Below are 27,398 nucleotides of genomic sequence, written 5' to 3'. Positions count from 1 at the left end.
CTAACTTCTGTTGATTCACCCGCTTCAGAGTCCCAAAGTGCTGGAATTATAGGCATGAGCCACCACGCCCAGCCTCCTTTAATCTGTTTCTTATCTCAAATTACGATAATCTTGTTTTTCTCCTAAACCTATCACACAGGGCTATAAGAAGTTCCCTAGACACCAGTATATGATGCCAGAAGTATAAAACTTTGCTTCTAAAATCTATTGTTGAATTCTTCCTTAAAAGATAACACAAGCTGGGCATGATGGCTAACGACTATAATCCCAGCACTTTGGAGGCCAAGGCGGGTGAATCACGTCAGGCCAGCAATTTGAGACCAGCCTGGCCAACAGGACAAAACCCTGTCTCTACTAAAAATACAAAAATCAGCCACGTGAGATGGTGTACACCTTGCCCAGCTACTTGGGTGACTGAGGCAGGAGAATCCCTTGCACCTGGGAGGCAGAGGTTGCAGTCAGCTGAGATCATGCCACTGTACTCCAGCCTGGGTAAGAGTGAGATTCTATCTCAAAAAAAGAAAAAAAAGATAAAACAAATTATTATTCCATAACATTAGTAGAAATTCAGATCTTAAATCATACACAAAAGTACCTCTCCTCTATTTACATTCTCTGTACTATTTCATTCAGTTTGATTGGATCCTAGATCTGTGTAGCTGTAGTCTGGGAGTCTTCCACTAGAATTCATGTTCTTTTAGCACTGCCAAAATTACAGTATGTCTGCTCCTGAGCCCAGTATATTTTATTTCTCAAAGTTAGAAGGATATCAAGAAATAAAAATACCATAGTAGTATAAACCAAAAGTTAGTTTAGTCAAATAAATGCCTGAGCTGATTATGAAATTTGTAATGATTTATAAACTAAACCAAAATATTGGCATTATCTGCTCAAAAGAAGTTGTTGTTTCAGGGTCTTGTCTTTTCTCTCTCTTTTTTTTAAGACGGGGTTTCACCATGTTGGTCAGGCTGGTCTTGAACTCCTGACCTCAGGTGATCTGCCGGCCTTGGCCTCCAAAGTGCTTGGATTACAGGTGTGAGCCACCACGCCCAGCCTCAGGGTATTTTCTGTTTCAGACCTACAGTTGTCTTGTAAGTCACTTGCAGAAACTTGTAGTGGAAGGAGTTGATAGAAAAACATGGGCTATTAAATGGTTGTTACTTTTTTTGTGTGTATGTATTTTTTAATTTAGTGGAGAAGGGGTTTCACCATCTTCGCCAGGCTGGTCTTGAACTCCTGACCTGGTTATCCACCTGCCTCAGCCTCCCAAAAAAATGCCTGCCCCCCCTCCCCCCCACTTTTTTTTTAAATGAAGTCTCGCTCTGTCACCCAAGCTGGAGTGCATTGGGACAGTTTTGGCTCACTCTAACCTCTGCCTCTGGGATTCAGGCGATTCTCCTGCCTCAGTCTCCCGAGTAGCTGGGACTACAGGCATGTGCCACCATGCCAAACAATTAATTGTATATTTAGTAGAGACAGGGTTTCACTATGTTGGCCAGGTTGGTTTCAAACTCCAGACCTGGTGATCTACCTTCAGCCTCCTGATGTGGTGGGTAACAGGTGTGAGCCACTTTTTTTTTTTAGGCAGTCTCCCACTATTGCCCAGGCTGGAGTGCAGTGGCATGATCTTGACTGACTACAACCTCTGCCCCGCAGGTTTAAGAGATTCTCCTGCCTCAGCCTCCCTAGTAGCTGGGATTACAGGTATATGCTACCACAGCCTACTAATTTTTTTTTTTTTTTTTTTTTTTTTTTGAGACGGAGTTTCGCTCTTGTTACCCAGGCTGGAGTGCAATGGCGCCATCTCGGCTCACCGCAACCTCCGCCTCCTGGGTTCAGGCAATTCTCCTGCCTCAGCCTCCTGAGTAGCTGGGATTACAGGCATGCGCCACCATGCTCAGCTAATTTTTTGTATTTTTAGTAGAGACGGGGTTTCACCATGATGACCAGGATGGTCTCGATCTCTCGACCTCGTGATCCACCCGCCTCGGCCTCCCAAAGTGCTGGGATTACAGGCTTGAGCCACCGCACCCGGCAGCCTACTAATTTTTGTATTTATTTTTTTTTTTTGAGACAGAGTTTCGCTCTTGTTACCCAGGCTGGAGTGCGATGGCACAATCTCGGCTCACCGCAACCTCCACCTCCTGGGTTCAGGCAATTCTCCTGCCTCAGCCTCCTGAGTAGCTGGGATTACAGGCACGCACCACCATGCCCAGCTAATTTTTTGGATTTTTAGTAGAGACAGGGTTTCACTATGTTGACTGGGATGGTCTCGATCTCTTGACCTCGTGATCCACCCGCCTCGGCCTCCCAAAGTGCTGGGATTACAGGCTTGAGCCACCGCGCCCGGCTAATTTTTGTATTTTTAGTTGAGACGGGGTTTCACCATGTTGACCAGGCTGGTCTCAAACTACTGACCTCAGTGGTCCTCCCACCTTGGCCTCCCAGAGTGTTGGGATTACAGGTGTGAGCCACCACATCCAGCCTTTTTCTTTTATTAAGAGACAGTGTCTTGCTCTGTTGCACAGGCTGGAAGACAAGTGGCTACTCAGTGCAGCCTCAAACTCCTGGGCTCAAACCATCCTCCCACCTTAGCCTCCTGAGTAGATAGGACTGTAGGTGTGTGCCACCATGCCTGGCTAATTTTTAAATTTTTGTAGAGATGGGATCTCAACTATGTTGCCCAGGCTGGTCTCAAACTCCTGGCCTCAAGTGATCCTTTCCGACTGACTTCCCAGAATGCTGGGATTACTGGTGCGAGCCCCATATGTGGCCTTTTATTTTCTTTATAGAAGGTCTGATATAATGCATTATATCCGGGCCAGGTGCGGTGGCTCAAGCCTGTAATCCCAGCACTTTGGGAGGCTGAGGCGGGTGGATCATGAGGTCAAGAGATCGAGACCATCCTGGTCAACATGGTGAAACCCCGTCTCTACTAAAAATACAAAAAATTAGCCGGGCATGGTGGCGCGTGCCTGTAATCCCAGCTACTCGGGAGGCTGAGGCAGGAAGAATTGCCTGAAACCGGGAGGCGGAGATTCTGGTGAGTCCCCAAACTACAGCCTGTGGGCCGCATGCGGCCCCCTGAGGCCATTTATCCAGCCCCCTGCCGCACTTCAGGAAGGGGCACCTCTTTCATTGGTGGTGAGTGAGAGGAGCACAGTGTGTGGTGGCCCTCCAACAGTCTGAGGGACAGTGAACTGGCCCCCTGTGTAAAAAGTTTGGGGACGCCTGTTGTAGAGACAGGGTTTCACCATGTTGGCCAGGATGGTTTCAAGCTCAGGTGATCCACCGGCCTCGGCCTCCCAAAGTACTCGGATTACAGGCGTGAGCCACTGTGCCTGACTCATTGTTTATTTATTTATTTATTTTCATTTTTTAATTTTTATTTTTTTTGAGACGGAGTTTTGCTCTTGTTACCCAGGCTGGAGTGCAATGGTGCGATCTCAGCTCACTGCAACCTCTGCTTCCTGGGTTTAGGCAACTCCTGCCTCAGCCTCCTGAGTAGCTGGGATTACAGGCACACGCCACCATGCCCAGCTAATTTTTTGTATTTTTAGTAGAGACGGGGTTTCACCATGTGAACCAGGATGGTCTCGATCTCTTGACCTTGTGATCTGCCCGCCTCGGCCTCCCGAAGTGCTGGGATTACAGGCGTGAGCCACCGCGCCCGGCCATGCCTGACTCATTTTTATTTTCAGTAGGTTGATAAGGCATGCCTTCTTTGACTTTTTGATGCAGTCTAAGCTTTTGAATTGACAGTCTTCCTTTTATAATCCCCCCTCCTTCCCCAGCCTAATTTTTTGAGAGAGTCTTGCTCTATGGCTCAGGCTGGAGTGCAGTGGCACAATCTCAGACTTACTGCAACTTCTGCCTCCCAGGTTCAAGCAGTTCTCACATCTCAGCCTCCCGAGTAGCTGGGGTTACAGGCACCCGCCACTATGCCCAGAATACAAAAATATAGCTATTTCTGTATTTTTAGTTGAGATGGGGTTTTAACATGTTGGCGAGGATGATCTGGAACTCCTGACTTCAAGTGATCCACCAATCTCAGCCTCCCAAAGTACTAAGATTACAGGCGTGAGTCGCAATGCCTGGCTAAACCTCCCCCTTTTTTTTTTTTTTTTTTTTTTTTTTTTTGAGACGGAGTTTCCAGGCTGGAGTGCAATGGCGCGATCTCGGCTCACCGCAACCTCTGCCTCCTGGGTTCAGGCAATTCTCCTGCCTCAGCCTCCCTAGTAGCTGGGACTACAGGCACGTGCCACCATGCCCAGCTAATTTTTTTTTTTTGTATTTTTAGTAGAGACGGGGTTTCACCATGTTGACCAGGATGGTCTCGATCTCTTGACCTCGTGATCCACCCGCCTCGGCCTCCCAAAGTGCTGGGATTACAGGCTTGAGCCACCGCGCCCGGCCTAAACCTCCCCCTTTTTAAGCACCTCTTTTTACAGTAAGAAGGCCTGGATTTATATATATATATATTTTTTTGAGACGGAGTTTTGCTCTTGTTACCCAGGCTGAAGTGCAATGGCGCAATCTCAGCTCACCGCAACCTTCGCCTCCTGGGTTCAGGCAATTTTCCTGCCTCAGCCTCCTGAGTAGCTGGGATTACAGGCACGTGCCACCATGCCCAGCTAATTTTTTGTATTTTTAGTAGAGACTGGGTTTCACCATGTTGACCAGGATGGTCTTGATCTCTTGACCTCGTGATCCACCCGCCTCGGCCTCCCAAAGTTCTGGGATTACTGGCTTGAGCCACTGCGCCTGGCCAGCCTGGATTTATATTTTTGTGGGCGCTTTTCATTTCCTTAGTGTACAGTGTTCTAGGCACTATACTAAGTCCTGGGGGTTACAGTCATGAACAAAATGGAGGAAGGCCCTGCTTTTATGGAGCTTAGTGTTTAAGGGAGAAAGACATAATCATATAATAAATGTAAATTAAGTGCTGGGAAAGAAAAGCCTAAGAAAACTATGAGTGTATAAAGCAGGAGAACCAGCTCTCATTTGAGGTATTAGATGGGAATAATGATGGTCAGGGAAAGCATCTCTGAAGAAATAAGCTATTATTTGAAAGAAGGGTATAGAAATAAAATGGAGTGGGAGGATGAACAGATAGGTGGTTCTAGTTAAAGGGAATATTACACATACAGCATTTGATGCCAGAGTAGCTGTGTAGAAAGAGCAAGGAGAATGGTATGAGAAGAGGCTGGAGCAGATGTCCAGGGTCAGATAGTACAGGATCTTCAAGGTTATTTAAGGATGTTGGTCTTAAAGTCATTCTTTCTTTTATTTTCTCTAAGAGATGAGGTCTCGTTCTGTCATCCAGGCTGGAGTGCAGTGATGCATTTGTAGTCTACTGCATCCTCGAACTTCCAGGCTCCATTGTCTTATTTACTATTTTAATCTTTTAATTTTTTTTTTTTTTTGAGATGGAGTTTCGCTCTTGTTACCCAGGTTGGAGTGCAATGGCGCCATCTCGGCTCACCGCAACCTCCGCCTCCTGGGTTCAAGCAATTCTCCTGCCTCAGCCCCCCGAGTAGCTGGGATTACAGGCACGCGTCACCATGCCCAGCTAATTTTTGTATTTTTAGTAGAGGTGGGGTTTCACCATGTTGACCAGAATGGTCTTGATCTCTTGACCTCGTGATCCACCCGCCTCGGCCTCCCAAAGTGCTGGGATTACAGGCGTGAGCCACCGCGCCCGGCCTTACTATTTTAATTTTTTAGAGATGGGGTTTTGCCCTGTCGCTGAGGTTGCAGTAAAGTGGTGTAATCATGGCTCAACTACAGCCAAGAACTGGTCTCAAGCGACCCTTCTTCCTTAGCCTCCTGAGTAGCTGGGACTACAGGCACATGCCATTATGGCCCACTTATTTTACTTTCTCTTATTAAAAAAACCTTTTTTTTGGAGACAAGCTCTCACTTCATTACCCAGGCTGGATTGTAGTTGTACAATCATGAGTCACTTCAGCCTTGACCTCCTGGGCTCAAGTGATCCTCCTGCCTCAGCCTACTGAGTAGCTTCGGACCACAGGCACAAGATACCATGCCTGGATAATTTTTAAAATTTTTATAGAGAAATGTCTTATGTTGCCCAGGCTGATTCCAAACTCCTGGCCTCAGGTGATCCTCCTGCCTCAGCCTCTCAAAGCTTTGAGATTACAGGTGAGAACCACTACACTAAGCCTGTTTTATTTTATTATTATTATTATTATTATTTTTTGAGACACAGTCTTATTCTTTCGCCAGGCTGCAGTGTACTGGCACAACCTTGGCTCACTGCCACCTCTGCCTCCTGGGTTCAAGCCATTCCCCTGCCTCAGCCTCCTGAGTAGCTGGAACTACAGCCGCCTGCCACCATGCCTTGCTAATTTTTTGTATTTTAGTAGAGATGGGGTTTCACCATGTTGGCTATGATGGTCTTGCTCTCCGGACCTCGTGATCCACCTGCTTTGGCCTCCCAAAGTGCTGGGATTACAGGTGTGAGCCACCATACTTGGCCAATTTTTTAATATATGTAGTTATAATTTTTGCATTCTTCTGTTTCTTCCAACATCAGACAAGTACCTATGATGGTTAATATTACAAGATGAGTTCCAGGAGCAGGATACTCCTCTTCTGTCACCTCAGAACTTTCTCAACATGTCACAGAAAATCCTCCCCACCCGCCTCAGCTATTATTGCATTTCTCACCTAGCATTATGGTGTATAAAAAAGCCATTACATTATTTTATTACTCTTTCTCTCTCTATATATAGAGAGAAATGGAGTCTCATTTTATGGCCCAGGCTGGAGTGCGTTGTTGCAGTTTCATCTCACTGCTATCTCTGCCTCCCAGGTTCAAGGGTTTCTCTTGCCTCAGCCTCCCAGGTAGCTGGGATTACAGGTGTGCGCCACCATGCCCAGCTAATTTTTGTATTTTTAGTAGAGACTGGGTTTCACCATGTTATCCAGGATGGTCTTCAACTCCTGACCTCAAGTGATCCACCCACCTTGGCCTCCCAAAGTGCTGGGATTACAGGCCTGAGTCATCATGCCCGGCCTTATTTTATTACTGTTTCTCCTGCCTCAGCCTCCTGAGTAGCTGGGATTGCAGGCATGCTCGGCTAAATTTTGTGGGGTTTTTACTTTTTTGGAGATGGAGTTTTTGCTCTTGTCACCCAGGCTGGAGTATGGTGGCGCAATCTCATATTACTGCAACCTCCACCTCCCGGGTTCAGGTGATTCTGCCAAAGCCTCCTGAGTAGCTGGGATTATAGGTGCCCACTACCTCACCCTGCTAGTTTTTTGTATTTTTAGTAGAGACGGGGTTTTGCCATGTTGGACAGGCTGGTCTTGAACTCCTGACCTCAGGTGAGCCTTGGTTCATGTTTTATATTTTGAAGAAATGAGTTTTTGCCATATTTCCCAAGCTGGCCTTGAACTACTGAGCTCAAGCGATCTGCCCACCTTGTCCTCTTTAAAGTGTTGAGATTACAGACATGAGCCACTGCATCTGGCCTATTATTTTAAAGAGAACTATTGGGGTGGGTATGGTGGCTCACGCCTGTAATCCCAGCACTTTTGGAGGCTGAAGCAGACACATCACAAGGTCAGGAGTTTGAGACTAGCCTGGCCAATATGGTGAAACCTTGTTTTTACGAAAAGTACAAAAATTATCTGGGCGTGGTGGTGGGCACCTGTAGTCCCAGTTACTTGGGAGGCTGAGGCAGGAGAATCGCTTGAACCCAGGAGGTGGAGGTTGCAGTGAGCCAAGATTGCATCACTGCACTCCAGCCTGGGTAACAGAGCAAGACTAAAAAAAAAAACAGCTGGGTGCAGTGGCTCACGCCTGTAATCCCAGCACTTTGGGAGGCCGAGGCGGGTGGATCACGAGGTCAAGAGATCGAGACCATCCTGGTCAACATGGTGAAACCCCGTCGCTACTAAAAATACAAAAAATTAGCTGGGCATGGTGGCGCGTGCCTGTAATCCCAGCTACTCAGGAGGCCGAGGCAAGGGAATTGCCTGAACCCAGGAGGCGGAAGTTGCGGTGAGCCGAGATAGCGCCGTTGCACTCACTCCAGCCTGGGTAACAAGAGTGAAACTCCTCCTCAAAAAAAAAAGAGAGAGAGTGCGAACTGTTGTATTAATGCTTTTTCCCTACCCTTCTGTTTTGTATATTTCGCTGCATTTAAAAATCTTTAGGCTAGGCCGGGCGCGGTGGCTTACGCCTGTAATCCCAGCACTTTGGGAGGCTGAGGTGGGTGGATCACGAGGTCAAGAGATCGAGACCATCCTGGTCAACATGGTGAAACCCCGTCTCTACGAAAAATACAAAAAATTAGCTGGGCATGGTGGCACATGCCTGTAATCCCAGCTACTCAGGAGGCTGAGGCAGGAGAATTGCCTGAACCCAGGAGGCGGAGGTTGCAGTGAGCCGAGATCGTGCCATTGCACTCCAGCCTGGGTAACGAGAGCGAAACTCCGCCTCAAAAAAAAAAAAAAAAATCTTTAGGCTAGCCAGGCGCGGTGACTCATGCCTGTAACCCCAGCACTTTGGGAGGCTGAGGCGGGCAGATCACTTGAGGTCGGGAGTTCGAGACTAGCCTGATAAACGTGGTGAAACCCTATCTCTACTAAAAATACGAAAAATTAGGACAGGCGTAGTGGCTTGTGCCTGTAATCCCAGCACTTTGGAGGCCAAGGCGGGTGGATCAGAAGGTCAAGAGATGGAGACCATCCTGGCCAATGTAATGAAACCCCGTCTCTACTAAAAATACAAAAATTAGCTTTGTGTGGTGGCGCAAGCCTGTAGTCCCAGCTACTTGGGAGGCTCAGGCAGGAGAATTGCTTGAACCCAGGAGGCCAAGATTGCAGTGAGCTGAGATCACACCACTGCACTCCAGCCTGACTACAGAGTGAAACTCTTGTTTGTAAATAAATAAATAAATAAATTAGCTGGGCATGGTGGTGTGCACCTATAATCTCATCTACTTGGGATGTGGTGGCAGAGAGAATTGCTTGAACTCAGGAGGCAGAGGTTGCAGTGAGCAGAGATTGTGCCACTGCACTCTAGCCTGGGAGACAAAATGAGACTCCATCTCAAAATAAATAAGAAACATCTTTAGGCTGCTTCTTAGGTTGGTTATGAGTCTTTTCCACCATTAATAAGATATGATGTTTTCCCTTTCTTTTGTATACTTTGCCTTGACTATAAGCTTTTAAGTTGTTTTCAAGTTGTCATCTTTTCACTCTTGAGTTTTTGTTCTTTTTTCAGAACCTGGATTATACATTTCTTTTTATATACTTACTCTTGAAGGTGCCTCATCAGTTGCCACTTGAGCTATCTGATTTAAAATTTTGAATATTCAAGAACAAATTTTAAAAATATTCCCTGTATAATTTTGGGTTTTGTAATAATTTATTTTCTCTACAGTATTTCTTTAAGGTGATTTATTTATAATTAATAGACACATCATCCAGCATTCAGCTTTATTTTCTCATTACAAAGTATGTCTAACCCCTGTATTTTGAGATCCTGTATTCCAGATTATTAGACTTGATGTAGTCATAGGTTCCTCAGCTTTACATAATCATAGGATAAAATACATATATCAAAAGTTGAATGCTAATATCTATAGATACCAAGTAGATTATCAGACTTGTCCTGTTTTGAGGTAATACTGCCATGCCCTTAAAATGAAGCTTTATACCTGCCACTAGCGGATTCATATATAGAAATTAAAGGCACTAATCTTGGTCTCCTTTTTTCATGAAAACTGGTTGCTCTGTGGGATCTGGTTGTTCTTAAAATGTGAGGCTCTTACTTCAATTTTGTTCAAAAGTGTTAGTCTCGTGAATTTGCTGAGCATTATATTCTGTAGACTGTATCAGAACTGCAGATGTTTATGCTTGGAATGCTGAAATTTGCATCTCAAAATTTCAAATTCTCTACCTAGTTTCTTATTACAATGTTGCTTACTTCCTGAGAAGATACAGGGAACACATCACATAGATGAACCAGATTTCTTTATATCTTATTTTGATCATGTAAATTAGATTTTTTGCGGCCTAAAACCAAATAGTCCTGACCAACTTTACGTGTTTATTTTTCTTCCTTTTATCTGATCCAGCCTGACCAATTAAGATATGGACAAAGGCTGGGCATGGTGGCTCACGCCTGTAATCCCAGCACTTTGGGAGGCTGAGGTGGGCGGATCAGCTGAAGTCAGGAGTTCAAGACCAGCCTGACCAACATGGGGAAACCCAATCTCTAGTAAAAATACAAAATTAGCTGGGCTGGTGGCACATGCCTGTAATTCCAGTTACTCTGGAGGCTGAGGCAGGAGAATTGCTTGAACCTGGGAGGTGGAGGTTGTGCAGAACTGAGATTGCACCGTCACACTCCAGCCTGGGCAACAAGAGCGAAACTCCATCTTAAAAAAAAAAAAAAGGGCCAGGCCTGGTGGCTCATGCCTCTAATCCAAGCACTTGAGTCCAAGACAGGTGGATCACCTGAGGTTGGAAGTTCAAGACCACCCTGACCAACATGGTGAAACCCCGTCTTTAAAAAAAAAAAAAAAAAATGTGGACAAAGTAGCCACAAGCAAGGGGAGAGGGAAGGGAGAGAAAGCTTTGCCCTTTTCCTGGGAAGCAATCACCTATGAGGGGGCTGGGCGCAGTGGTTCACGCCTATAATCCCAGCACCTGCCGAGGCAGGTGGATCACGAGGTTAAGAGATCGAGACCATCCTGGTCAACATGGTGAAAACCCGTCTCTACTAAAAATACAAAAAATTAGCTGGGCATGGTGGCGTGTGCCTGTAATCCCACCTACTCAGGATGCTGAGGCAGGAGAATTGCCTGAACCCAGGGGGCGGAGGTTGCGGTGAGCCGAGATCGCGCCATTGCACTCCAGCCTGGGTAACAAGAGCAAAACTCTGTCTCAAAAAAAAAAAAAGAAATCACCTATGAAAGGGATCATTGGTACACTTTATTCTAGATACATATGAGAGTGTTTTAGGTGGAGAAGGGGAAATCATGCATAGCAAATCACATTCCCACTGTTACCTTTTATTTGTTGTTATTTTATTTTTTGAGGCGAAGTCTCGCTCTTATTGCCCAGGCTGAAGTGCAATGGCGCAATCTCTACTCACTGCAACCTTCACCTCCAGGGTTCAAGCTATTCTCCTGTCTCAGCCTCCTGAGTAGCTAGGATTACAGGCATGCACCGCCACGCTTAATTTTTTTTTTTGAGACGGAGTTTGGCTCTTGTTACCCAGGCTGGAGTGCAATGGCACGATCTCGGCTGACCGCAACCTCCGCCTCCTGGGTTCAGGCAATTCTCCTGCCTCAGCCTCCTGAGTAGTTGGGATTACAGGCATGCACCACCATGCCCAGCTAATTTATTGTATTTTTAGTAGAGACAGGGTTTCACCATGTTGACCAGGATGGTCTCGATCTCTTGACCTCGTGACCCACCTGTCTTGGCCTCCCAAAGTGCTGGGATTACAGACGTGAGCCACGGCACCCGGCCCAATTTTTTGTATTTTTAGTAGAAATGGGGTTTCTCCATGTTGTTCAGGCTGGTCTAGAACTCCTGACCTCAAGTGATCCACCCACCACAGCCTCGTAAAGTCCTCGGATTAAAGGCGTGAGCCACTGTGCCTGGCTATTTATATATATATATTTATTTATTTATTTTTGAGACTTGCTGTGTCACCCAGGTTGCAATGCAATGGCATGATCTCTGCTCACTGCAGCGTCCGCCTCCCAGGTTCAAGCTATTCTCCTGCCTCAGCCTCCCAAGTAGCTGGGAGTACAGGCACACACCGCCATGCCTGGCTAATTATTTTTGCATTTTTAGTAGAGACAGGGTTTCACCATGTTGGCCAGGCTGGTCTAGAACTCCTGACCTCAAGTGATCCACCCACCTCAGCTTCCTAAAGTGCTGCGATTACAGATGTGAGTCACCATGTCTGGCCCTAATGTTGCCTTTTGAAATTGGTTGATTGAGGCCGGTGGCTCAAGCCTGTAATCCTAGCACTTTGGGAGGCCGAGGTGGGTGGATCACCTGAGGTCGGGAGTTCAAGACCAGCCTGGCCATCATGGTGAAACTCCATCTTAAAAATAAAATAAAACAACAAAAAAAATAAAATTGGTTAATTGAAATTTAGAATTGTTTCTCATAAAGAAATAATACTATAATAATGGCTGGTTGGCTGGGTGTGGTGGCTCACACCTGTAATTCTAGTACTTCGGGAGGCCAAGGCAGATGAATCACCTGATGTCAAGAATTTGAGACCAGCCTGACCAACGTAGTGAAACTGTGTCTCTACTAAAAACACAAAAATTAAGCGTGGTGGTAGGTGCCTGTAATCTGAGCTACTCAGAGGCTGAGGAAGGAGAATTGCTTGTACCCAGGAGATGTCCATTGCAGTAAGCTGAGAAGAGTGCCAGTGCACTCTAGCCTGGGTGACAGAGTGAGACTCTAAAAAAAAAGGCCGGTTTTATAGGCTTTCCTGTATAAGGCATAATGTACCATTTAAAACTGTCTCAAATATCTGTGGTGAAGGATCATTTTGTTTGCTTCTTCGTTTTTAATTTTCAGTCCTTTGTTATTAAGTTGAGTTGTGGAATCGTAACATTTTTCCTAATGACCTTAGTTTGTAGACCACATTTAGAGTAACACTGATTTAAAATACTCTGTGGGGCAAATAAATGTAAGATTTTTCTGGCATATCAGAGTTACTTCTCAGAAAAAATATATAAATAATACTGATAGTACTGCAGTGTAATCGGCCATGATTCCTGACTTTTAAATGTTTATTACTCTAGGAGGACATTATCTTAATGAAAAAAAGTTTGTTGGGTAACTTTCTGTAAGACACTGCTTGGTGCTAGGGACACCAACATAGTAAAAAGATGTATATGGAAAAATAGTGACTAAAAAGTGGTAAATAGGAGTGTTTATAAAGGGATGAAGTGATCATTTAGCTCTTGATTGGTTGGGTTTAAAGTCTTTGTAGAAGAGGGTGAGAGTATTTTGCCGGATACTTAATTATTTTATGCAAGCCTGCCCGAGCACAGAGTGGCTCATGCCTATAATCGCCACATTTTTGGAGGCTGAAGTGGGAAGATCACTTAAACCGAGGAGTTCAGTACCAGCCTGGGCACCATAGCAAGACCCTGTCTCTAAAAGAAAAAGAAAATTGAATTAAAACCTTAAACAGGCCAGGACAGTGCCTCACACCTGTAATCCCAGCACTTTGGAAGGCTGAGGCAGGTAAATCATTTGAGCTCAAGAGTTTGAGGCCAGCTTGGGCAATATGGCGAAACCCTTACTCTACAAAACATACAAAAAAATTAACCAGGTGTGATGGCACATGCCTGTAGTCCCAGCTACTCTGGGAGGCTCAGGTGGGAAGATTGCTTGAGCCTGGAAATTTGAGGTTGTAGTGAGCTGATAGTGTGCCACTGCACACCAACCTGGGTGACACAATGAGACCTTGTCTCAAAGCAAAAAACAAAATCTTAAGCTTCACACTCTTTGAGGGAGAAAATATCCGTATTTTATACATTTTATAGATAACAGACCACAGTGAGTAAGTGGAGCTAGAATTCAAACTTGGATTTTCTGACTCTATAAATTGTATTTTCATATGTAAGGTTTTCATAGAGAGAACAAGAAATGGGAAGCATTTCGGCAGTTAGACAAAAGATTTGGTAGTTGGGGAACTAAGTAGATACTCAGAAAGGCATGATAGATGATAGATAAAAAGTGGATTCTTTTTTTTTTTTGAGACGGAGTTTCGCTCTTGTTACCCAGGCTGGAGTGCAATGGCACGATCTCGGCTCACCGCAACCTCCGCCTCCTGGGTTCAGGCAATTCTCCTGCCTCATACTCCTGAGTAGCTGGGATTACAGGCATGCACTACCATGCCCAGCTAATTTTTTGTATTTTAGTAGAGACGGAGTTTCACCATGTTGACCAGAATGGTCTCGATCTCTCGACCTCGTGATCCACCCGCCTCGGCCTCCCAAAGTGCTGGGATTACAGGCTTGAGCCACCGTGCCCGGCAAAAGTGGATTCTTAAGAAAATTAATCTGGTCTTAATATGTAGGTTTAATTGAAGCAACTAAGGGTAGGATAGATTTGTTGTGGCTAATGGATTGTCTTCTAATGTGAGTATTATAGAATGTTGTTCTTATCTTTCACTTGTGTTTTGGCTTTTAGCTAATTCTATGTAAGGTAGTATTTATGGAAATTTTTCTGGGAAAATACTAGCTGTCTTTTAGTAAAATAGCATGTGGAAAGTATCTGATTTATGTCAGAAAGTAATGTAAAAATGTTTACAATATATGAATTGCTTATACAGAATAGGTTTTTAAGACTCCCATTATATACGATTTTTGTTGATATGTAAGTTATGGTTGTTATTAGTTTTTTCCTCTAATTTATGCCTTCTAACTCTGCTGTGACCCTTATATTTCTACTCTTACATAATAATTTTGTTCTCTACTGATAGCCTAGCATACTTTTTTTTTTTTTTTTTTTTTTCAGGATGGAGTGCAGTGGTGTGATCTTGGTTTACTGCAACCTCTGCCTCCTGGGCTCAAGTGATTCTCATGCCTCAGCCTCCCGAGTATCTGGGACTACAAGCAGATGCCACCACTCCTGGCTAAGTTTTTTATTTTTAGTAGTGACAGGGTTTCATCATGTTGGCCAGGCTGGTGTTGAATCTGATATCAAGTGATCCTCCTGCCTTGGCCTTCCAAAGTACTGGGATTATAGGTGTGAGCCACGGCACCTGGCCTCCTAGTATACTTTCTGTACTACTGTTCTAGAAATGCCCCTGAAAACCCCCACCCTGTAGTTTTTTAGTAGACAGTTCCGTGGCCTGCTTAACTAAGTAGTTATATTCCCCCCATCTTCCATGGAAGTGTCTTACTTACTTGCCTCTTATTTTTCTATCTTAGAAAAAAGGGAGTCCACCTGGGTACGGTGGCTCACTCACACTATTGGTTAATTCCAGCACTTTGGAAGGCTGAGGCAGGTGTATCATCTGATGTCAGGAGTTTGAGACCAGCCTGACCAACATGGTGAAACCTCATCTCTTCTAAAAATAAAAAAAAAATTGGCCAGGCATGGTGTTTTATGCCTGTAATCCCAGCACTTTGGGAGGCCGAGGCAGGCGGATCACCTGACTTCAGGAGTTCGAGATCAGCCTGACCAACATAGAGAAACCCCATCTCTAGTGAAAATACAAACTTAGCTGGGCATGGTGGCGCATGCCTGTAATCCCAGCTACTCTGTAGGCTGAGGGAGGAGAATCGCTTGAACCGAGGAGGCGGAGGTTGTGGTGAGCTGAGATCATGCCATTCCACTCCTGCCTGGGCAACAAGAGCAAAACTCAATCTCAAAAAAAAAAAAAAAAAAAAAAAAAAATTTAGCCGGGCATGGTGGTGCATCCCTGTAATTCTAGCTGCCTCAGTAGGCTGAGGCAGGAGAATCACTTGAACCCAGGAGGCGGAGTTTACAGTGAGCTGAGATTACACAATTGAACTTCACCCTGGGCGGCAAGAGTGAAAACCTGTCTCAAGAAATAGAAAAAAGAAAAGAGGAGTCCTAGTCAGATTTACAAGACTAACCTCTTCATAATATGACCTATTTCTAGTCATTACTTGCTCCTTAGTACTCTCTTGCCTAAGTGGCTTTCTATAACTGTTCCCATCTAATTATAAAAATGCTTTGATTGGCCTGGCCCCATGGCTTACGCCTGTAATCCCAGCACTTTGGGAGGCCAAGGCGGTCGGATCTCGAGGTCAGGAGTTCAAGAGCAGCCTGACCAACATGGTGAAACCCCATCTCTACTAAAAATACTAAATACTAATAATTTAACACTACTGAAATACAAAATATTAAGTCTACTAAACAGACAAAAATTAGCCAAGTGTGGTGGCGCACACCTGTAGTCACAGCTACTTTGGAGGCTGAGGCTGGAGAGTTGCTTGAACCCAGGAGGCGGAGGTTCCAGTGAGCCAAGATCGTGCCACTGCACTCCAGTCTGGGCGACGGAGCGAGACTCCATCTCAAAAAAAAAAAAAAAAAAAAAAGGTGTAGATTGTTAACCATCGTTTACAAAAATACTTTTATACTCTTTGCGAGTCATTAGTACCCAGCAGCTGTATACTGTTGGTAGTAAATGTCATAAGTAAGGGATTAGTACTGCTTTCCTTTCCCCACCATCTGTTCTGTATAACTCTCCGTAATCTGGTGTCTGTGCATGTCACACTGTGGAAACTGGTCTGGAAAGTTATGAATGTCTCCTGATCAACAGCTCTATTCTCTTTTGCAGTTTAAAGGTACTACAAAAGCTTATTGATGTTTCCGTTTATTTTATCCCATCCTTATACTTTTTCTATTGTTAATAGATATTTGTGAAAACAGAAGGACCACTAGTTCTAGTTCATGCTTTTTTTTTTTTTTTTTTTAATAGAGATGGGGTTTCTTTGTGTTGACCAGGCTGGTCTCAAACTCCTGACCTCAGGTGATCCGCCCACCTCAGCCTCCCAAAGTGCTGGATTACAGGCATGAGCCACTGCGCCTGGCCCATGCTTTTTTTTTTTTTTTTTTAACTTTTCCATAGCTTCTAAAACTAACAGTGAAAATGATATACTGAAACAGTAAGTTATTGATCTATACCAGATTTGTAATTGTGTATTTTATTACTGTTCGAAGTATAAAGTAATGGTTCTATATCATTTGTTAGGAAGGTTGAATTTCCATTGCTTCAAAATATTCAAATTTTTTTGCATGGATTTAGCTCCGCTTTTCAAAATTTCCTTTTGATGAAGTCATTGACTAAACCACCATTAAAAGAAACCAAAAAAAGAATTAAAAAAAACCTAAAATTTCTTTTGAAAGGTGGGAAGGGATACCTGCTGTCATTTTATAGGTAGAGCACTAAAACACAGTAAATTACTGACCTCTTACTTGGTGGTTTTTTTTTTTTTTCTGCCTTGCTCTGGTGTTTTTGTTTTTACTTTTTGTGAGTTGTAATTTGCTTATTTTTGTTAGGTGTTTAGACACACTGTTTTAGATGTCATATTTAACAGGGAAAGCATAGAGTCATGGGCCTGAATTCCTATCAGGTATGAAGAAATCAAATATAAGTTAGCTGAAGTAACTTCGATTTCAATGTTATATTTTAAAGTCTAGGTTATTTTGCTAAAAAGCATTAAAATGATAAAGTATTTTCCTTTTTTTTTTTTTTTAATTTAGCTTGTCAGCTCATTTGCAGCTTACATTTACTGGCTTCTTCCACAAAAATGGTATGTACTTCTTCCACAAAAATGGTATGTACTTAAAAGTAAATATAGTGGCATTTTAACAGCAAGTAAATATAGTGGCATTTTAACAGCCTGGGTAACAAGAGCAAAAACTCCGGCTCAAAAAAAAAAAAAAAAAAAAGACTGTCTCAAAAAGAAAAAAAGAATTAAAAAAAAAAAAATATGTGTTTGTGTGTGTGTATAAAGGTATACATAAGGTACAAATATTCAGACACATACATACACACTCATATATATAATGGAAATGTGTGTATGTTTTTTAGAGACAGGATCTCACTCTTTACCCAGACTGGAGGGCAGTTACAGGATCATAGCTCACTGCAGCCTCGTACTCCTTGGCTCAAGAGATTCTTCCACCTAGCTTTTGGAGTAGCTAGGACTACAGGTGCATGCCACCCACAACACCTAGCTAATTTTTTTGACATTTTCTAGAGACGAGGGCTCTGTGTTGCTCAGGCTGGTCTTGAAATCTTGGCCACAAGTGATCATCCTGCCTTGGCCTCCCGAAGTGTTGGTGAATATTTTTTATACTTATAATCTGGGCATAGTGGGTGGTTCACGCCCATAATCCCAGGTACTCAGGAGGCTGAGGTGTCAGGATCACTTTGTCCCAGGAGCTTGTGGTTACAGTGAGCTGTGATTGTGCCCCTGCACTCAACCTTGGGCAACAGAGCACAACCTGTATCTAATGGGGAAAAAAAATTACAGCATATAGAACGGTAATTATATTTGTCTTGTGAGTGGTTTATTTAGACTATATATAAAGGCTTTAAGGGGTTGCTGTAAGTTTGGAACTGATTTAAGGAAAAAAGAATGAGTGAACTTTTTTTTTCTTGAGATGGAGTTTCACTTTTGTTACCCGGGCTGGAGTCCAGTGGCGCAATCTCCACTCACTGCAACCTCCACCTCCTGGGTTCAAGCAATTCTCCTGCCTCAGCCTCCCAAGTAGCTGGGATTACAGGCATGTGCCACCACATCCAGCTAATTTTGTATTTTTAGTAGAGATGGGGTTTCTCCATGCTGGTCAGGCTGGTAGAGATCTCTCGACCTCAAGTGATCCCACCTGCCTCAGCCTCCCTTGGCTGCGATTATAGGCATGAGCCACTGTGCCTGGCCCTGAAAAAAATGAGTAAACTTTTAAGATGTCTTCATTATGGGAAGTCTCTGTTTCAGATTTCCTGACTTATTAACAAAATGAATACTATGTTTATATATATATGTATAAATATTTTTTAAAATACTGATTTTTCTATTTAGATAAGCCATCACAAAACTCAGAAAATGAACAAAATTCTGTTACCCTGGAAGTCCTGCTTGTGAAAGTTTGCCACAAAAAAAGAAAGGTAATGTCAATAAAATGATATTGCTAGATTAAGTGGAATAATTTGCTTAATTGGGCATGTTTATGCATATATATTATATTTCAAATCTGAATTTTAAATTTTAAAAGCTTAAGAAATATGTAGATGGCCACATTCTAAAACCGATAACCTCTTTTGCTAACCTCCCATATCTGTGTAGTTTTTCTAGTCTTTTAAGTGTCTACAAAACTTTCTGCTGTAGGAGTCTGAAAATGGAGAAGCTGTTTTAGCATCTTGTGGAATCAATTCAGTTGCTTTCCTACCATTTCAGTCTCTTAGCTTATTTCCTAGCTATTTGTACCCGTTGACATTTTAGATAAGGGCTAAGAGAGTTTTTTCACAAGATTATCTTTTGTAAGACTTCTCTCAGGCAAAGAAATTCTGTTGTGAGCATTATTAGCCGTTCATTTATTAATACATTGCTTCAATTTTTTTTTTCTTTTTTGAGATGGAGTCTCAGTCTGTCACCCAGGCTGAGTACAGTGGCGTGATCTTAGTTCACTGCACCCTCTACCTCCTGGGTTCAAGCAGTTCTACCTCAGCCTCCCAAGTAGCTGGGATTACAGGTGCATGCCACCACACCAGGGTAATTTTTTGTATTTTTAGTAGCACCCGTCTCTACTAAAAATACAGAAAGGCCCGGCGTGGTGGCTCACGCCTGTAATCCCAGCACTTTGGGAGGCTGAGGTGGGTGAATCACGAGGTCACGAGATCGAGACCATCCTGGTCAACATGGTGAAACCCCATCTCTACTAAAAATATAAAAAGTTAGCTGGGCATGGTGGCGCGTGCCTATAATCCTAGCTACTCGGGAGGCTGAGGCAGGAGAATTGCCTGAACCCAGGAGGCGGAGGTTGCAGTGAGCCGAGATCGCGCCATTGCACTCCAGCCTGGGTAACAAGAGCGAAACTCCATCTGAAAATATATATATATATATATATATATATATATTTTTTTTTTTTCGTAGAACCCCTCTCTACTAAAAATACAAAAAATTACCCGGGTGTGGTGACATGCACCTGTAATCCTAGCCACGGTGAAACTCTACCTCTACTGAAAATACAAAAAGGATGGTCTTGATCTCCTGACCTCATGATCCGCCCACCTTGGCCCCCCAAAGTGCCAGGATTACAGGTGTGAGACACCATGACTGACCACTTCACATTTTTATAAGGTGAAGTTATTTCACTTTAGAAACAAGTATTACGATGTTTCCATGTCAGCGCATCAAAGCCAACACATAATACCTTTAGTCCCCGAGTGTTTTCAATAGGGGAAGGAACTGGCCTAGGTCCAGGCTCCCAGTGCTGATATTCTTCCAAGACCACAGGCCGCAAGGGCCTCAAACATTGGGAGGCAGTAGACCAAGGTGCTCAGAGGCGGTAGTAGAACTTTATTTTTGAAAGTTTATGTTGGGCCGGGCACGGTGGCTCAAGCCTGTAATCCCAGCACTTTGGGAGGCCGAGGCGGGTGGATCACGAGGTCAAGAGATCGAGACCATCCTGGTCAACATGGTGAAACCCCCATCTCTACTAAAAATACAAAAAGTTAGCTGGGCATGGTGGCACGTGCCTGTAATCCCAGCTACTCAGGAGGCTGAGGCAGGAGAATTGCCTGAAGCCAGGAGGCAGAGGTTGCGGTGAGCCGAGATCGTGCCATTGCACTCCAGCCTGGGAAACAAGAGCGAAACTCTGTCTCAAAAAAAAAAAAAAAAAAAAAAGTTTATGTTGGGCACTGTGGCTCATGCCTATAATTTCAGCACCTTGGGAGGCTGAGGCGGGCAGATCACCTGAAGTTGGGAGTTCGACACCAACCTGACCAACATGGAGAAACCTTGTCTCTACTAAAAATAAAAATTAGCTGGGTGTGGTGGTGCATGTCTGTAATCCCAGTTACTGGGGAGGCTGAGGCAGGAGAATCAGTTGAACCCAAGAGGTGGAGGTTGTGGTGAGCCGAGATCATGCCATTGCACTCCAGCCTGGGCAACAAGAGCGAAACTGTCTTTTGAAAAAAAAAAAAAAAAAAAAAAAGTTTATGTAAAGGCTGGGCGCTATAGCTCACACCTATAATCTTAAACACTTTGGGAGGCAGAAGTGGGCAGATTGCTCGAGCCTAGGAGTTCAGGCAGCCTGGCGCAAGATGTCAAAACCTTGTCTCTACCAAAAATTAGCTACGCATGATGGTGTGTGCCTGTAGTCCCAGCTACTTAGGAAGAATACTTAAGCCCAGTAGGTCGAGGCTGCAGTGATCTGTGATTGCACCACTCGGCTCCAGCCTGGGCCACAGAGTGAAACATAGATTTGAAAAAAAATGTATGTAAAGTTAGTAAATATCTCTCCTTACTCCTACCTATCCCCTAGACACATTATACAAGCAGTGTACATTACAGTAGGTGGTGATATGAAAATCTAAGATACATTACTTAGAACAATATATGAATATAAATATAGTCATTCTTGTGTTTCAAGAAAAAGATACTGGGGTAGACATTTTCTTTGAAGAATATACACAGCGAACTGCTTGTATTAGTCATCTGTGGAGTGCAGGACCTGGGGGGTGGGTCAAGCGTCATAGTTTTCACTTTATAGTCTTGTAAACTAGAAGTTTTTTTTAGACTGTCAGTATGTATTTATTTTAAAAGAAATATTCTTTTAAATAAAATTTTATCTTGCTGTAAGATACTGTCATAAAGGTCTTCTGATCCCAGTTTTTCTAGTATGCTTTTTCAGTGTAACTATTTACAAAACAGAGTATTACTTAGAAGATAATCATTGGTAAATAAAACCAATTTTTTTTTTTAAGGTGATGATCCTTTCTGTTAACTATTTTAACTATATGGATTTACTGTTTCATAATGTTGCTGACCATGGGATTATTTGTCATGTTTTTTCATTTCTAATGATCCTATTAGTCATTGTCATGCTAAAATATTTAAGAGAACTGATTTAAAAATGTACATGAGTTAGACATTTTAGCATTTTTTCTTGTTATTGTTAAAAAGCCTTACCAGAGATATTTAGCATGCTTTTAGTTCTTTCTTTCTTTATTTTTTGAGACAGATTCTCACTCTGTCCCCGAGGCTAGAGTGCAGTGGTGCGTTCTTGGCTCACTGCAACCTCCGCCTCCTGGGTTCAGGTGATTCTCCTGCCTCAGCCTCCCGAGTAGCTGGGATTACAGGCACCCGCCACCACATGAGGCTAATGTTTTGTATCTTTAGTAGAGATGAGTTTTCGCCATGTTGGCCAGGCTGGTCTCGAACTCCTGACCTTGTGATCTGCCTGCCTTGGCCTCCAAAAGTTCTCGGATTACAGGCATGAGCCACTGTGCCCAGCCAACATGCATTTAGTTCTATATTTCTTTTTTTTTTTTTTTCTTTCTTTTTTTTTTTTTTATATGAGACGGAGTTTCGCTCTTGTTACCCAGGCTGGAGTGCAATGGCGCAATCTCGGCTCACCGCAACCTCCGCCTCCTGGGTTCAGGCAATTCTCCTGCCTCAGCCTCCTGAGTAGCTGGGATTATAGGCATGCGCCACCATGCCCAGCTAATTTTTTGTATTTTTAGTAGAGACGGGATTTCACCATGTTGACCAGGATGGTCTCGATCTCTCGACCTTGTGATCCACCCGCCTCGGCCTCCCAAAGTGTTGGGATTACAGGCTTGAGCCACCGCGCCTGGCCACCTTTTCTTTTTTTTTTAAGATGGGGTTTCGCCATGATGGCCAGGCTGGTCTTGAACTCCTGACCTCAGGTGATCTACCCACCTTGGCCTCTCAAAGTGCTAGGATTACAGGCGTGAGCCACTGCGCCCAGCCTCATTCTATATTTATAATATACAACTATTTCACATCGCTGTTAGCTAAATATTAGATATACTGCCATAATAGATATACTGTCATAATTTCATTATGTTAGAGAAAACCTCAATTGCTTTAATATTTGGAATATAGGTATTGAAAATTTTTATTTTTGCCTCACAATTTTCAGAACTATGGTTAGAATTTTAACATTCCATTTGGTGATCATGACCTATTAGTCATTTTCCCTATAACTATGATTAGAAGTTTATTATAATTCTTACTGCATATGTACAAATAAATAAAATTTAATAATCTTTACCTTTACAGGATGTAAGTTGTCCAATAAGGCAAGTTCCCACAGGTAAAAAGCAGGTGCCTTTGAATCCTGACCTCAATCAAACAAAACCTGGAAATTTCCCGTCCCTTGCAGTTTCCAGTAATGAATTTGAACCTAGTAACAGCCATATGGTGAAGTCTTACTCATTGCTATTTAGAGTGACTCGTCCAGGAAGAAGAGAATTTAATGGAATGATTAATGGAGAAACCAATGAAAATATTGGTAATTTTTTTTTTTACTAGATTTTATTACTGGAGATTAAGATGGTCATTGAGAATGATTGTACCATGATTTATACTACTGTTTGCTATAAAGGAATACTTCATGGTAGTCATGGTGCTGAGTTTTATAGCAAACAGTGAATTCACCTCCACCTCAACATTTTGTTGTGCAAATTTTCAAATATGAAGGACAATGAAAAGTATTTCACAGTGAATACCTATTTACTTACCCCTTAGATTCAACTATGAACATTTTATTATACTTGCTGCAAATTTATTTCCCTACCCATCCCTCTATTCTTCCAACAGTTTTGAATTCATCTGAGGTATTCATTCAATAAACACATAGGTGCTGGGGATCATTTAATTTCATCAAAGATGATTAAAACATCCGGTCCTGAGCCGGGCGCGGTGGCTCAAGCCTGTAATCCCAGCACTTTGGGAGGCTGAGGCGGGTGGATCACAAGGTCGAGAGATCGAGACCATCCTGGTCAACATGGTGAAACCTCGTCTCTACTAAAAATACAAAAAATTAGCTGGGCATGGTGGCGTGTGCCTGTAATCCCAGCTACTCAGGAGGCTGAGGCAGGAGAATTGCCTGAACCCAGGAGGCAGAGGTTGCGGTGAGCTGAGATCGCGCCATTGCACTCCAGCCTGGGTAAGGAGAGCTAAACTCCGTCTCAAAAAAAAAAAAAAAAAATCCGGTCCTATCCTCCAAAGTCTCACAACCTAGTGTAGGGAAATAGACATGAGTTAAATTATTACAACAAAATGATGAGTGGTACAGTGGAGGTATATGTGAAGTTTAGTGGAGAAACACTTTAGAAGAAATAATCTTGGACTCTTGAAGTATTGTTTGAAGTTTTTGGAAAGTTACCATGAGTGAAAAGGAGTTGGCCTAGCAAAGATCATTGTAAGCAGAAAAATGAGGATTTGCCACGATGGTGGGGTTAGTCTTAAAAAGAACATATATATGGTAAAAATACAGAACCGGGAAATGTGTGGTCTGTGTATTACATTGCAACTTTAGTGTAATTTGTACCTCACTTGGGATAAATTTAGCATATTTTATTTTAAGGGACCACATATCATAAATTATCTTTTTTGTTCTAATCAAAGTTTATGAGAAATGTTTGTTAAATTTAGATGTCAATGAAGAGCCTCCAGCCAGAAGAAAACGAAATCGTGAGGATGGGGAAAAGACATTTGTTGCACAAATGACAGTATTTGATAAAAACAGGTAATGTTGATGAACAAGTGAGGCTCCCACAATGTTTTGCAAATGTTTTCATTCTGAAGCAGAATATAATGAATATATTGATTATTTCATTGTCTTTGTTTCTTTTTGTTTTCATGGATTAAAAAAACAAATTCTCAAACACTGAATTTTTGTCTTTCATAGAAAACAATATTAATATATAATTTGGGTAGCTCAGTTAAGATTACTTATTTGGCGAATATTTTCTGAGTGTCTACTCTTTGCCAAACCGTGTTCTAGACATTGAGAAGGCAACAAAATCCTTGCCTTCATCATGGAGCTTAACTTCTAGTGGAGGAAACAGGCCACCACCCAAAAAACCAACTAATGTCACTTAGTGATGAGTGTTGTGAGGAAAAATAGAGAATAAATGGTTACTGTTTTGTGGAGATATCCTCTGGAAGGAGGTAGCATTTGAGAAAAGACTTAAATAGACTGGACCCCACATAAATCATATAGATTATTAAAAGTTAAAGAAGAGGAGCTGTTGATGGTGGTGTGCACTGTAGTTTCAGCTACATGGGAGGCTAAGGTGGGAGGATTGTTTGAACCCAGGAGTTCAGGGTGCAATGAGATGTGATCATGCCACTGTACTCTGGCTAAGGATTGGAGGAAGAAATCTATGCCATGATTTCTTATACCAGGCTGCTTCCTGGTAGTTAACACAATTTATTGTCAGGTATAGGGCAACCAGGAAGAGTAAATAGGCCATTCTTCCTATTTCTTACTTATTTATTTATTTATTTATTTTATTTATATATTTTTTTGAGTCAGCCTCTTGCTCTGTCACCCAGGCTGGAGTGCAGTGGCATGATATTGGCCTCCTGGGTTCAAGGGATTCACCTGCCTCAGCCTCCCGAGTAGCTGGAATTGCAGACATCTGCTACTATACCTGGCTAATAATTGTGTATTTAGTAGAGACAAGGTTTCACCATTTTGGCTAGGCTGGTCTCGAATTCCTAACCTTAAACAATCCGCCTATCTTGGCCTCCTATTGTTTAAAAGTACTAGGTGGATGCTGGCTGGGTGTGATGGCTCATGCCTGTAAACCTAGCACTTTGGGAGGCTGAGGTGGGTGCATTACCTGAGATTGGGAGTTCGAGACCAGCCTGACCAACGTGGAGAAACCCCGTCTCTACTGAAAATAGATCAGCCAGGCATGGTGGTGCATGCCTGTAATCCCAGCTACTCAGGAGGCTGAGGCAGGAGAATCACTTGAACCTGGGAGGTGGAGGTTGTGGTGAGCTGAGATCACGCCATTGCACTCCAGCCTGGCAACAAGAGTAAAACCTCATCTCAAAAAAAAAAGTAGTAGGTTGATACTTTAAGGTAATCAATTGTTAGCCACCAGGTAAAAGTATAAGGCTTTTAATAAGAAAGCAAATTGATTTAGGGTAATGACATAGATTTTAGCTCCTGTTTTATCTTAGAATATATTTTTAATGTCATTTAATGTTAATTATAGAAATCAGTATATTATCTTTTTTTTTTTTTTTTTTTTTTTGAGACAGAGCCTTGCCCTGTCACCCAGAGTGGAGTGCAGTAGCACGATCTCGGCTCAGTGCAACCTCAGCCACCCAGGTTCAAGTGTTTCTCTTGCCTCAGCCTCCTGAGTAGTTGGGATTACAGGCACCCACCACCACGCCCAGCTAATTTTTGTATTGTTAGTAGAGACGGGGTTTCCCCGTGTTGGCCAAGCTGCTCTTAAATTCCTGACTTGAGCTGATCAACCTGTCTCCCAAAGTGCTGGAATTACAGGCTTGAGCTACTGCACCTAGCCAGTGTTTTTTAAAGTCAGAAATTTGATTGAGGATTGAAGATTCAAATGGAAAACAATAGAAACATAAATGTACTAGAAAATAGTGGTCATGTTTGTGTGGGGAGCAGTTAGAATGAAGCGAGTTGGACTTTATTAGTTTTGTTAATTGTTCTGTTTTAGGCAGCGTGGGGTATGTTCTGTTTTCTTTTTTATTCACTGTACCTGACACATATGTTAACGACATTCCATATGTGAAAAAAAACGCTGCTTTTATTTTAAAGACAAAGTACCAAGAAGAAACTGGGAGGATTTCCCCCCAGCAGTTTATTTTGAAAATTTTTAAACCTATAAGAAAGTTGAAAGAATACTACATTTATTTTATACCCACACACCCCTCATCTTGATTGTATTCATTGTTAACATTTTGCCACATTTGCTGTGTTTGTGAGTACGTATTTTTTGTGCTGAGCAATTTGAAAGTTTGCTTTATTCCTCATTTATAAACTCTCTTGCATGTATCTCCTAAGAACAAAGACATTTTCTTGTATAACCACAGTATACTTATCGTGAGGAAAATTAAAATGCAAATATAATACAATCTCTCCAGTTGACATCAGTAATGTCCTTTATACTTTGTCCTGCCCTCACCCCCATTCTATAGCTTGATGTCATAGCTGTTTAGTCTCCTTCAATTTGGAATGATCCCTTAGTCTTTCCCCCTACCTTTTGTGACATTTTTTTCCCCAGTATAGGCTTGTGGTTTTCCAGAATGTATCTCAATTTGGACTTCTGTGATTATTTCCTTATAATTAGCTTCAGGTTAAACATTTTTGGCAGGGATTTTAATGAGTGATGTGTTCTTTATGTACTACATCACAGACAAAAGGCAGTATTAGGTTTGATCACTTGGTTAAGATGCTGTTCACAGTATTTCTCCATTGTAACAGTCCTTTTTTTTTTTTTTTTTAAATGAGACGGAGTTTCATTCTTGTTACCCAGGCTGGAGTGCAATGGCATGATCTCAGCTCACGGCAACCTCCACCTCCTGGGTTCAAGCAATTCTCCTGCCTCAGCCTCCCGAGTAGCTGGGACTACAGGTGCGCGCCACCATGCCCAGCTAATTTTTTTTTTTGTATTTTTAGTTAAAGACGGGGTTTCACCATGTTGATCAGGATAGTCTCGATCTCTTGACCTCATGATCCACCTGCCTCGGCCTCCCAAAGTGCTGGGATTATAGGCGTGAGCCACCACGCCCGGCCTTTTTTTCCTTTTTGTATAAATTAACATACAGTTCTTGTGCTAATACATGAAGCTGAGTAAATACCAGTTTTCT

The 27,398-nt window shown here is 42.8% G+C and overlaps 1 protein-coding gene across 4 annotated transcripts in view; it reads left to right on the top strand.

Annotated features, from left to right (window-relative positions):
• The window catches only part of SUZ12 (SUZ12 polycomb repressive complex 2 subunit), a 70,980-nt gene that overhangs the window by 16,869 nt on the left and 26,713 nt on the right, over nt 1-27,398 (top strand). For 2 of the 4 annotated variants that reach the window (XM_074388402.1, XM_039476425.2), the window contains 4 exons: nt 17,266-17,315; nt 18,591-18,676; nt 22,818-23,049; nt 24,195-24,288. In XM_074388402.1, coding sequence (XP_074244503.1) covers nt 17,266-17,315; nt 18,591-18,676; nt 22,818-23,049; nt 24,195-24,288 — 462 coding nt within the window. Of the gene's footprint in view, nt 1-17,265; nt 17,340-18,590; nt 18,677-22,817; nt 23,050-24,194; nt 24,289-27,398 lie in introns of all 4 variants that reach the window. The other 2 variants (XM_074388401.1, XM_074388400.1) reach the window with 1 other exon arrangement.

The sequence above is a fragment of the Saimiri boliviensis genome, chromosome 17 (genome assembly GCF_048565385.1).
Source record: "Saimiri boliviensis isolate mSaiBol1 chromosome 17, mSaiBol1.pri, whole genome shotgun sequence".
In the NCBI taxonomy this organism is placed as follows: Eukaryota; Metazoa; Chordata; class Mammalia; order Primates; family Cebidae; genus Saimiri; species Saimiri boliviensis.
This window is presented reverse-complemented; position numbering and strand designations above follow the sequence as displayed.